Genomic DNA, 12,871 nt, shown 5'->3' with positions numbered 1-12,871 from the left:
CCCGCGGTGCAAGCTCACAACTTTTAAAGGAGTGTCTTCAGTCCCCGCTGTTCCGTACGGTGTGTGTTGAAATCTTATCCTGATGCGGAATAGATTGCAGCGTATTCATGGCTCTACCTTCGTAGTTCGGGCTTGGAGATTGTGAAGAGATGTCTTATGGGGAATGCATGGGTGTCCGAGCTGTGCGCTAGTAGTTTTAGAAAACAGACACCTCGGTACATTCAGCTTGTCAACACTTCTTACACAAACAAGTAGCGATGAAGTCAAGCTCTTCCCATTTGAGCCATGAGAGATTGACATGCATATCATTAAAGAACAAATGTCCATATTTGGATGGAAACCAAGCTAGTGAGAGGTATCAAGGAAAGTTGTAATTTCAGTTGAAAATTACCAACACTGCATCCAACCACAGCCCTGCTGGTTTCACTTTGGCAAACCACCATCTGCTATAACATTGAGTCATTTCATCCTACTGGACATTGGAAAGCTTGTTTCATTTCCCATTGTTTGTCCTAGATGGGAAATTGGTGTGCAACACTTATCACCCTCCGGTGGATGGTTCAGAGTTCCATGCTTACAAAAGGGTTGATTGATACATGTCAGATGACAAGCCTACGACATGGTGTTAAATGCAAATCAGATACAATTAAGGTAGCTCCAACGGTTAGGATTGTTTTATATAGAACACTTTATTTGACATGTTAGAACAAGACATTACACCCAAAGAATGTATCCAGAAGAAACATATAAATGACGCTCCTCAAAGAGGTCTTTGACATGTCGTTGACCTGTTGAGAGAGAACCTATTAGTTCAGTTATGGTCTGCCAGGGTCTGAAAAGCATAAAACAAGACCTACCTCTTTTCGGGTTGTCCTGATTCACACATTGTCCACTACAGGGGCCGCCAGACGGACTACTGGCATCACAGATGACCACATCACAATGGACAAAGACCTAGGAATCAAAGATTTGGTGTGTCAGATGTTATTTTTTTTTTTTAAAGGGATGATTGCCACTCAAACAAAATTAACCAATAAAGATTGTTGGGTGAACTTTGTTACCTGGCCACTCGGCTCAAGCGCATCCTCGGCGAAGGAAAACATATAGGCCTCAAAGCGTTTGACGTGAGGGGGGAAGTGGACCCTGGCGTCAGCTACCACCGGGTGGAAGACAACACGGTATGGATCCTCGGGGTTCTCACAGCTGCCAGTGGAGAGAGGGACTAAGTTAGGAACAAGAAAACGCTGCAAACCCCAACCGCCTTGTGTACGAAGTCTTGTGGTGGTGTCATGACTGCCCTGTGAGGATCAGATCAATTTACAGCAGAAGTGGGTTCTTTCTCCCCCTCCAGTATGAACTAAAGTCATGTTTTTGCCAACAGGCTTTCCCCAACAAAAATCACCTTTGTCTTGAAAAAACATATTTCATGTAAAGGCTCGAGACTTCCTACCTGTAGAGTGAGCACGTTTCTAGTAAAAATCACAAAATAAAAACCAATATGACATTCATTTTCTATAGCTAATCTGACCAGTCTTCTGCTAGAAATATTGTTCCAGTATTCACTTTTGAACGTGTTAGAGAAACACCCCTAGAAAATGTGCATAGTAAGTAGCCATGCCACGAGGAACATCAGAGCGGGTCAGACTGACAGAAGCGTCCCCGGCGGCCAGAGTGCATAAGAGGAACGGTAATAGAAATTAACATTAGACCAGAAAACCGTGAGGCGCAAGCTACACGTTCAGAACTTTCCTAAACTCACAAGTACCTAGAAAAATGAACATAAGTGGGACCATTCTGCTACTATATCCAAACCATCCTACTCATCACCCACTGAGGAATCAGTGACAGGGTTGATTAGCCCATCTTCCAGAACAATCCATCCTGTAGTTCTGTTCAAGACTAGTCATTGGAGCCACGGACAACCAACGACATTGTGACCTCATGTAGCCAATCAGAGAGAAGACAAGCCACCTACCTTTCCACAGCGGCATCCCTCAAATACATTCATGCTTTTACTCCAAGCTGGTGCCGGTTCGTGTGTTCAAAAACGTATCAACGATAAGTGTCCCTTACGGAACGGGGGGGGGAGAAACCTTGTAACAAGCCGTCATATTGTGTCACCTGTGTGTTTAGCCTGTGTTATTTAGTTAGCTAGTAATTCAATTAAACCAACTTGTATAGTACTGAATCATAAGGCTGGGGTTTCTGCAGCTGCAAGGAGGATACGATGTAATGGTTCATAAGTTCACTATCAATTTAATAGATTTCTACCGTCTAGAGTTTAAGTCGGGAGACGGTAACTTTAAAACCGCTTCCTCGGCACCCCAAATCCTAACATGATTCATTTAGAGTCGCTTAACAATTTAACAGTCCTCAGATAATTCAAGGTCACGACAGTGGTTTGTCATTTCTGATCTTTTGGCCCATCAGACCTGGATGAATCTGATTTAGTACGTTTTTATTTTATTTTAAAGAACAGAAATTGGGCTTTCCGTCAACAATATTTATTTATGTCTACTGCAATGGCTTGTTAAATGACGGATGTCAAACATGAATATTCAATTCCATTGACATGAGGTGAAACGTCCCTCTAAATGGTTCTTAAAATTCTAAATTATCCAGAATTTTAAGACTACAGGCGACCTGAATATTGATCAATTGACCGTGGTTTAACCAAAGTTGCCGAATAGACAGTCGGTATCAAGGCAATCATATTTTTCAACACAAGTACTTCATTTTAAACAAGAATTATGCAATGCGCCAGAGCAATTTGCATCTTTGGGAGGTTTATCCTTTACTGTTTAACTGCCCGATATTAGCAAAAAAGGAATTTGTGAAATCTGAAGATGTTACATTGAGACAAACGCCCACACCAGTACAAATCCACTTGAGCTGACAGACGATGGTCAGGATTTTGCACAGCAAGATAGTTGCAGCTGAAGTGACAAATCTGAACTACCCATTTTTTGCACAGCCATGTGAATGTTGTCTTTTCCTATGATCTACAAAACATTTTCAGCTTGTTTTTTTTTAAACTGCTATGACATTGCTGATTTAATAAACAGCTGTAAAGTTACTCCGTGTCCACATTGCCAAATTTAGGTTTTTGATACCATTTCATAAAAATGGTAAAATTGCGTGATTTGATAGTATTTGCAAACCGATCCCCCAAATGAATGGTTTTGACCAATAAAGTTGCTTCACTACACTGCTTGGTGTAACATGCATCCAGATACTGAAAAGGCACCCGCAAAATAAAGTGTCATTTGCAGCGTGCATAATCATGGTCAAAGTCATTGTAGCCCATTACAATGTAGGAAAAATAAGTCATCTTTCAATAGTAACCCAATTTAAATTCTTGAGATAAAAATTAGGCCAGCGTGTCCATCTGTAGCAAAGTGCTCACCCAAATCAAAAATGTAGTAACTTTTTTTAATATGAACATTAGCTAGCTAAATAAGGTTAGCAAGACGCTGCTACACTTGACCGTGGTATTTGTTCATGTTTAGAAACTCCCAATTAGCGCATTCCTCTAGGACAGGAAATTCCATTGAAAGTGGCATCAACTTCTGGGGATCCTGTCAACTGATCCTATTCAGTTTCAAACATCCATGCTGCACAGGCATCTGAACCATCCTTTAGGTTTAGTGCAATAACTGATTTAAACACAAGAGGTCACTTGTGCCTGAATTCAACCCAAACAACTATTCAGTCAGTGTTAAGAGCAGTTGTTTGAAACCAACCGGAAAAGCAAGCCAAGCTTGCCAGCCGCTCTTGATTTCCAGTCGACTGACCATCAGCTTGGCACAACACTGAACTGTAGCAAACCAAAAGGATAACATTGAGTAAAAAGGTGTAGGTAATGCCAACATTAACCTTTTCACACACACACACACAAGTTCCAAATATCTTAAACAGTCGCCCCAGTGGGAGTTGATTTTATGCACGTGGTCAGAATGCACTCACCGTTCCAACATGTGGACATTCAACCCGCGCTGACCTCAGTCCAAGGCGATTTTTCTATAGGCCGTTTCAACATCTAATTTTGCCTCATTCACAAAGGGCGCCCATTTCACTGTTGCAGACCATTTCGATTTGAGAATTTAATGAGCTGGACAAACTTTCCTTCAAAAGAAAGCCCAAGCACTTCCCCAGATCAAGTATACCGTCCTTGCACATGTATTGCCTTCCTTACAATTAACTGTGAACATGCGTGCATTCCTATCAAAGTCTTATTTTCTGTGTAACGTGTTGTCGTTTCTACTGTAGCGTACCGTAAGTATAATGTACTCAGCGTTTTATTAATGCATTCTGATTCTTGCCTAGATTGTAATGGACACGTGTGTAAAACACTTGAAGGTGGCACTGAATATGAGCTAATGCTAACGCCATACAATGCAGTCAGGTTCATGTACACGTATGTCAGACTTATGGTGATCGCAACTGGAGTACCCCATTGTCTTGAATGCACTGAAATCGTTAGTTGATTTGAACACGGCATCAGAGTGTAGACTATGGTACCTCAGGGTTGCCAGATCAGACCCCCCCCCCCCCCTTTCCAGGGGTATATAGCTTATATAGTCTTCCGCCATTTATTGTTGATAAATTCCCAGATCTTAGTAATATTTCCTGCATCATCCTCTTCACAATACCTTCCCCCAAGGACTTAACCCCCAATAATGGATTGTGCTATATCTTGCAACTCTGTTTAGCTTTCGTGCTACGGTTGTATTTGGGGAGGTGACAACAATTGGCTTTTGGAATAGTTACCTGTAAACTACTTGTCATGTGTACGCCGTAACAAGTACAAAGATTAGTCACATGCTGAAGTGGCCAAACTGAGTTAAGATCTCAGGCAACGGGCGCAGTGAACAGCATTCTAGGAGTTCTTGCTTGACAAACATGGATTCCATACTTTCTAAACTAGATTTACATGGCTCCCTTGTACCGCATCACTGTAAAACAAGTCAACCTGTTATTTAGACTAGATAACGTTAACATTTATGTTTTACAAGCAAAGGTGGAATAAAGTTGTGAAGACCTTTATTTCTCATCAGTACAAAACATTTCTTAGATGCTTTTCAGACAATGCGGTTTAGAGTCGTTTGATGCAGTTCCAATGATACACTGCAGGGATTACTCAGCGATAACACGCGCCAGATTCTCTCATAAGTGTTAAATTGGGTGGAGATCTGGTGACAGACCGCACATGGCTCACATCGTTTTTAAGCATTGTGACCACTCGACCTATGGATGGGGGCATAGCCACGGTAGCCAAAGTAAATGGCCTGCCAAGCATGATAGGTTGCTAATTACTCAGGAACCACACCTGTGGAATAACACTTGTTTAGGCCCAAAAACAACATGTTACCCATTAATGATGAGATTCCACCGGGGTCGGGAGTCGCGGTCTTCGTTGAGGGTGGCCCAGCAGTGGTCAAGCACCAGCGCTACCTTGGGATCAGAGGACGTGGTCAGCGCCACCTCAAAGTGCAGAGGCTGTCTCAGGTACCTCACCACTGGATAGTCCTCCTCCTGGTGGAACGTGTTATACGAGGCGTCTGGAACACAGAACAAGACAACCGGGGGTCGTGTTCAGTGGGCACCATCTGAACTTGTCCATTAAGAAATGCTCGTTTATCATATCCTGTTGTGCCCCGATGAACACAAGCCATTTATAGCAAACACTACCCACCCCCCACCAGAGGCTTCTAACAAATTCCCAAATCAGCACCTCACCGTTACTCCATACCTGTAGATCTCAGAAAGCAAGAGAAATATCATTAGGCTTAGATTTTTGGGAATGGTTTTGTAAAGGAGACCTTCCAAGATACTTTTAGAGGCTAGGGGTCAAGTTGAAATTCTGAATTTGTGCACGCTTACCCTGAGCGAGTCTCATTCTGACCATTAGCCGACCCGTCCCAGTCGCGGCAAAAGGCTCGTTGTCACGCGGCCTGGTCAGGAAGGCCAATGTGCGAGTGATGTTGGCCACATAGTAGCAGGAAACCTTTAACCTAAAAATAGGGATGTGAGCAACTTCAATAGGGGAAACTTCAAGCAGTGGAGTGGACACTGGTAGTAGAGGCCCATTTTCCCTGTATACAAAGTATTGAGCAATTGGTGAAGAAAAAAAATGCCCTATAACAGCTACAATTGTAATGCGTAATGCACTTACTGATATTCCTCCTCTGAAGACGTCGTGGCATTCCGCTTCACCTCAAGTTCATCTGGCAAGGAGATTTCGTTCTCATACAGCATGACATTGTTGATAAACTATGTAGTAGAGGGGAATTGCTTATTACAGCCTGCAGAAGCAAACAGTCCGTAAATACACAGTACCCATCACCTCAGGGTAATAGTCATTGTACCTTCCTGGTGGTGCCACAGGAGTTCACAGTGAAGTGGAAGTAGGCGACGCGATCGTCACTGTAGGTGGGACCACAGGCGGGGTCGCTCAGGGTCAGCTGACCGGGGTTCAGACCGGGAGCAGACTCCACCTTCACCGCCAGCGCAGTCATCGTTCCGTTAGAGAAACACTCTTGGAGGTAGGGGAGCAAAAGACAGGTAGCCATCAGACCTGGGTTCTGCATTTGTTACACTTATTGAGCTTGCCGAGCACAGTAGAACCAATGGAATAGCACCAAAAGTGCAAACCATGCCCATCTGGCACTACTATTAGACTCACAGTATTTGCAAGGAACCCAGGTTTGGTAACCATGTTAAACGACTATTTATCAGAAGTAATTGTTTGAGAACCAACCAGTCAGCGTTTTGAGGAAGCTGCAAGCCAGGGAAAAGTATTTGATGGTCATGTTGTTGTAAGGATTCAACAGAGCCACATCCAGTCTGCTCCTGACAGAGGACGAGTGAACTGACTGGGAACCAATGGGAGAGTTCATTAGTCCAATATTGTATGCATGTACACAGGGTAAGGAAAGCGAGGCTAGCTGCAGCAATTTAGGTTAACATGTTTTGGGAGAGAGTCGTACCTCAAACACTGCGTCCGGCGAAGAGAAGGGCAACGTGATGGTGAAGTCTGTGTCGCCCTCTGTTAAATACTGTTGAGCAAACTCATGGTTAAGCAGCCGCTTGCCAACCAAGACCACAAAAAAGGGCTCTTGGTTCCTGTAGTCCACAGTGATGTGGAAGTTCTCCTGATCACAGTTGCCAGTGACTGAAGGTGGCACTACAAGGACAAACAGGGTTGTGTTCAATTATTAAGCACAAAAAACAAGGTACTACTTGAACTTGTCAAGACGAAACCCTTGTTTAGATTGCAAAATGTTTTGCTACGGTGGGACTGAATAAAAACGATCCTGGCAAATCAGGAACAGGACAACTGGGTCCAACTACTCTAAAGCTTAACATTTTCTTTGTAGAGAGACCGCATAGAAAAACCCTACAGTATGGCTAGTTGGGCTTTCACTGCCAATTTCCTTTCAGGGCAATCATTAACGAGAGGAAACCATTCAATAGTAGTTTGGAGTAGTCCAGAGACATACCAATGTCCAGCAGTACAGCGTCCACAACGGCAGAGTGAGAGAAAGGCGCGTACTCTGGAAAGATGACCAGGCCGTAGATCAGCTGAAGAGTGAAGGTTGTGACACCTTGTTCCGCCCTTCTCTGTAGTGAAGTTAAAAGCATTGGTCAATTGGGCAGCATTATTGTTGTAACAGAACGCTAGTCAACATCAACTGACAACTAAGTACACATGGGTACTATTAAAACAAACTATTTACTTAAAGTAACGTTGCCCTCATTCCTCTACATCAAATGCACACAACTGCCAAAATAATGGAAACACTTGAGTAAATGAGGGATACAAAATACATCTGTGCCATTTATATTTTGTTGGTGGCCCACTTATTAGGGCATGTACAAATCACTGCGTGTGGCTTTGCATTTAACAGAAACACACCTCCTTAAAGACCACCGGGTCTGAGAAGGGCACCTCCAGCCTGAAGGTCTTCAAGGTGTTGTCCGGGGATCTCTGCTCCCGAACATTGAAACCCCTGGCGTTGCACTCTGCAACAGTTAGCACCATGGTGGGAAAGGTGATGTTCAGCAGCTCCACATCAAGGTTGAAGGTCCCCAACTCAAGCACAAACACTGCCTGCTCAGGAACTGTGTCTAAGGGAGTGTCTGTTCATTGGCAAACAAAGGAAAACATTTTGAAATGCGGTACAATGGAAGTTGAAAATTGACATTTGTTATTGGGTAAGTCCAGGTATTGCCTCCCCGTTTCAGTACATTTCCTTCTGTTTTGTGCCTAATGAACAACCCAGGCATCCCAAATTACCATAGGCACTATTCAACTAAACCAGACTCACAGTTGCGAACTTGTGGAGGCCTGGCCATCAGAGGTGTTGTGATAGGGAAGAGGACTTTATAGCTGGTGTCCTCGTGTGCGACCTCCTCGATCCACAGCAACTCAAGCATGGGCTCAATGGTGTAAGTGACAAAGTACTGGTCATCCTGAATATGGCTCTGTAAGGGAGACGAGGGATGCAGTCAGGCTGTAATACACAATTGGAGTGCAAAAAAAGGTAAATGTTCCTTATAAGCCAGAATGTTAAATACAATTATTCTACCGCTTGTCTTTTTGCCGCTCGTAATTTAAGACAAAATATCCAAAGGAAAGTATTGGTTACCAGACTTGAGAGCTGGTAGGTGTATGGTTGGCAACTTGCATTTCCGGCGGTGCGCATTTTCAGAGCAACTGACACGTAAAGTAAACACTTGCACAATATGTAAACAGCAGCCGAGTGTTCCTTGCATTCAGTTGAGTGGCAAAGCTACCGGCTACCTAAAAAGTCAGGTAAACAATACTTTAGTGTGGATATTTGGTCTCAAATTTCAAGCGGCTAAAGGACAAACTGCAAAGACAAGCGGTAGAGTATGTTTAAATGTAATTTTATGCAAAATTCACACAATTCTGCAATCCATTGTATATTAGCCTGATTAAGCAGACAATTGCTCAATAAGAAACATTTTACACAAGACAACCTTTCTAGGAGTTTACCCATGAGAGATGGCAAAGGGTTACTGCAAAGCACTGACAACTGCTGTAGTAAAAAGGGCTCTACAAATAAGACAGAAATTAAACAGGAACATTTTACTAATCCAATGCTGACCTTGAAATAGCCGCCAACCGCCCCCACCGGAATTTCAACAATAATATGAGCCTCTGTGACTAAAACAGAGTAGTTTCTGGCAGCCATTTCCTCAGTGTCCAGCCTCTTAGCGTCAATTCCCATGTACACCTCCAACATGGTGAAGGCATCAGAGGAGAAAAGTGGGTCTATGTGCTTGGGCATGTACCAGGTGATCACTTCTGGAGTAAAGGCCACTGCCTCTGCAGTGAAACAAGAAGCCAAGGGCACATCAAAACAGAACATTTTCCCAACTGAACACTACATGAAAGTCTTGTCTGGAGCCAATTAAGAACTGGGCTTATAGGATCTTAAATTATTTCACACTCAACCTGGTGTTGGACAAACAGCTGTGGCATCTACTCGAGTAACCAGCCACTTCTGCTCAAAGAAGGTTGAGGTTGAGAGCACCCGCATCGGAACCCCAGCTACCTGTTCAGGGGGCAACCACATCAGGGCCATGTTCAGTAGGGCACACCGTATTAACAATATGTTGCAGAGTTCAGGTAGGGCCACCGTTTCCAAATGTTTGCTCTACTGAACATGACCCAGTTCATGGAGGTCAGCTTACATTCTGGAGGTATGTCTCTTCTGCATTATGAGGGCTTCTTAACACCAGCCGTGTGGGAGTGTTGGCTATTGCATAGCCCTTTCTTTGGACCTCATCCACATTCATGACATTCTTGCTAGGACTAAAGACGACTGCTGTCATTTTGTATCCTGAAGCAACAGCCTGTCTCAGGAAATGGAAACATGAATTAAACAAAATTGTCAACAAACGCACATTGTTTAGCGCCATCCTGTCATGTTGTAGTGAAATTACAGAAACTGAAATATGGCTACCTCAGCTCCTCTACGGAAGTTGCCGCTCTTTGCTTTCGGGCCCCCAGTGGTCTGTTCGGGGACGGTTTGGATGTCTGGAAGAGTCCTTCTGACAGACACCTAGAGAAGGCCATTATTCCCTATGCATTTTCTCCCTCCCATACAATAGGAAATCAAGGGCCAGTTCTCAATCTGTCCACTCCCCTCCTTAAATGCATTGAGAATAGGCCAAAATTCCTCACCTCTAAAGTTCTCCTATGTGCATTTTGAAGAGGCGAGTGGAATTGAGAGTCAAGACCTCTAGGTTGTGTTGCAGAAGAAGTGAAAACACTGGACAGTTGTAGCTCTAAGACAGATCATTTATACAGGCAGTATGACAAGCGCGACTGTAAACATGTCCATTGGGGCATGCTCTGCTCACTTGCCTCCATGTAGTTGCGGTCACACAGAATCTCTCGGGAGGTCCAGGGGGTGTAGCTACAAGTTTTTCCCACTCTATACACAGGGTCTTCAGTCATGTGGTTTCCTGGCAGCCTGAACTGCATGACCAAGCTGAACATCTTATCATCCTAAAATGAAGGGGGAAGAGAAAAAAAAGCCTTCACTATATTGCAAAAAACAAAATTCAGGTGACATTCATGCAAGTTATAGACTGTGGCAAAATTGGCTATATGAATGCAGCTGCCACTGTATTGAAGCCACACTACAGGAGAAGAGCTCAATAGTTCACATCACTGCAGTCTGTATCAGAAAGTTGGCTGGCCCTCTGAAAGCCCTCCATAAACTTCTGCTGTACCTTACGTCATCGTTAACTTAGAGGTAAGAGATACCAGACCCAGGGGTGGCTAACAATGGAGATCCTTTTGATATCCACAGAGTTAAGTCAAACTGCGTCGATGTTTCTGGAACCGTACTTCTAATAACCTCCATGCGCTAAATTGTATGTATTAGCACCTCTACAGCAACAACTCAGGCTTATTGAGGACCTTTTTACTGAAGAATGTGTTTAATTATTTCCATCTAGTGATGCAAATATTGACTTGTATCTTTGTATACAGGGCTCATCTGCAAAAGAGCCTGGTCTCAGCATGACTCCATGTCAAAGGTAAATAAAATTACATTGCTACAGTATGAGTTGCAAATGCAGTGACACTGAAAGGCAAACTGTCCATTTGAAGTACAAGCAAACACTACAGTTACTAGGGTTACCATGTTTTGGGAAAAGCAGTTTTGAAGAGAAGCAAAAAACATGGCATTCCCCATGGGGTCAAATTTAAAGCTGAATCCACACTGAGTAGCAAGGCCAGGCGTCAGGTTTATGATTTGTGTGTCATCTGGAAGGGATGGAGATGGTGTGAACACAATAGTTGACAAGCAATATCAAGCCATGAATTATGAAAGGAGAGAAAGAGAATCATAAAGAGGCAAACTCACTGAAGACAGCATCAACCTCTTCAAAAAGAGGAGCGACACTCAAACGAATAACGTTACCAAGGCATTCAGCGTTGAGGTCATCTGGAATAGGAAAGGTTAGTTAAAAATAAAATATTGTCAAACGCTTAGTGCTTAAATTTGCAGGGTGCAAAATGCATACTTATAGAATGTGGCTGTTGTGCTTGTATGCCCACAGCTGCCATCAATAGGCAAAACAACCTGTAAGGGATTTGACAAATTATGATTGATTAAAAGGAGGAAGAACACAACTCAAATGTTTGCGTCGCATAAGACTCTCCTAGGCCTGCTACTACTTACCCTGAGCTAAGGAAAATAATCATTGTGGAACAGATTTGTTCCGATAAAATACACAGCTACAGAACCTGATATTTGACCCAAAGTGTGCAGCCTACAGCCCAGGGGTATGCAACTTCTACCCTATGACAAAGGCTTCCCACACTCAGTCACCTGAACCCCAAAGGGCTGCACATTTTCTTTTTATTCCCCTAGCCCTACAAAGCTGATTCAAATAATCATCCAGCTTTGTTAATCTGAATCAGCTGTGTAGTGTTAGGACAAAACCCTAAATGTAAGGCTACTGTTCAATTTTAGAAGGGTGCTCCGCCCTCACCGCTTTTATCCATTCATGTCAGGGGCCATGGACCGGTGCGTCTCGGCTCAGGTTAATAGAACTCCCTCATTAGCAGCACAACAGCCTTTCACAGGTGAAACGCATAATTACCCAACCGTCTACAATTGTAGCCCAGACAGAGAGAAAGATATTGGCCTCTAATGGCCAAAATGCTGCATTTGCATGCACTTTCACAATTTGAATGTAATCAACTGGGTGGGACTACCAACTTCATTGGCTGAGCCCTACTGGTGACCCTGTTGAAGTCATGTCCCATCAGGTCATCAGAAGGGCTCAGACAATTGTGAAGAAGAAATGTTACTACTTTAATATGAAGATAGCCTCAATGGCGCTGCCCATGCTGTCACAGACACTATATTGGCACAGATGCATAGATGAGTCTTTTATCTTCTTATGGCTGGGGGCAGTATTGAGTAGCTTGGCTGAATAAGTTGTCCAAAGGTGCCCAGAGTAAACTGCCTGCTACTCAGTCCCAGAAGCTAAGATATGCACACTCTGAAGTTTCTAAAACCGTTTGAATGATGTCTGTGAGTATAACAGAACACATATGGCAGGCAAAAACCTGAGAAAAAAATCCAACCAGGAAGTGGGAAATCTGAGGTTGGTCATTTTTCAACTGATTCCCTATTGAAGACACAGTGGGATATTGGTCATGTTGCACTTCCTAGATGTCAACAGGCTTCCACTAGATGTCAACAGTCTTTAGAACCTTGTTTGATGCTTCTACTGTGAGGTGAGGGCGAATGAGAGGGGAATGAGTCAGAAGTCTGGCAGAATGCCTTGAGCTCGTGACGCTCGTTCACATGAGAGC

At 43.5% G+C, this 12,871-nt stretch overlaps 1 protein-coding gene across 2 annotated transcripts; it reads right to left on the bottom strand.

Moving 5' to 3' along the window:
* Positions 1–670: 670 nt before the first annotated feature.
* LOC118939529 (uncharacterized) lies at positions 671–11,866 on the bottom strand. 2 transcript variants are annotated; one of them, XM_036946780.2, is made up of 21 exons: positions 11,727–11,866; positions 11,569–11,627; positions 11,409–11,489; positions 11,184–11,308; positions 10,400–10,543; positions 9,996–10,094; positions 9,724–9,885; positions 9,485–9,584; positions 9,135–9,355; positions 8,331–8,487; positions 7,919–8,142; positions 7,503–7,623; positions 6,990–7,186; positions 6,761–6,875; positions 6,369–6,538; positions 6,176–6,273; positions 5,884–6,014; positions 5,372–5,561; positions 1,062–1,203; positions 858–954; positions 671–788 (listed from the first exon to the last, which is right to left on the bottom strand). In XM_036946780.2, the coding sequence occupies exons 1-21, from the start codon at positions 11,747–11,749 to the stop codon at positions 715–717; spliced, it is 2,730 nt and encodes a 909-aa protein (XP_036802675.2). In that variant the 5' UTR covers positions 11,750–11,866; the 3' UTR covers positions 671–714. The 2 variants fall into 2 exon arrangements, with proteins under 2 accessions (XP_036802675.2, XP_090057769.1); XM_090201643.1 differs by lacking the exon at positions 11,569–11,627 and having other exon boundaries at positions 11,727–11,737.
* Positions 11,867–12,871: the final 1,005 nt, after the last annotated feature.

The sequence above is a fragment of the Oncorhynchus mykiss genome, chromosome 16 (genome assembly GCF_057628025.1).
Source record: "Oncorhynchus mykiss isolate SJ-2025 chromosome 16, ASM5762802v1, whole genome shotgun sequence".
NCBI lineage: Eukaryota > Metazoa > Chordata > Actinopteri > Salmoniformes > Salmonidae > Oncorhynchus > Oncorhynchus mykiss.
Note: the sequence above shows the minus strand (reverse complement) of the source record. Positions and strands in the feature narration are given on the sequence as shown.

What these genes read in the sequence shown, in the direction of transcription:
- LOC118939529 (XM_036946780.2), bottom strand. Translation starts at nt 11,749, where the DNA reads ATGATTATTTTCCTTAGCTCAGG. An exon ending in GTGACCGCAACTACATGGAG is followed by an intron (nt 10,095 to 10,399) that starts GCAAGTGAGCAG and finishes GGCCTTCTCTAG; the next exon opens with GTGTCTGTCAGAAGGACTCT. An exon ending in TCAGGACAACCCGAAAAGAG is followed by an intron (nt 789 to 857) that starts GTAGGTCTTGTT and finishes CTCTCTCAACAG; the next exon opens with GTCAACGACATGTCAAAGAC.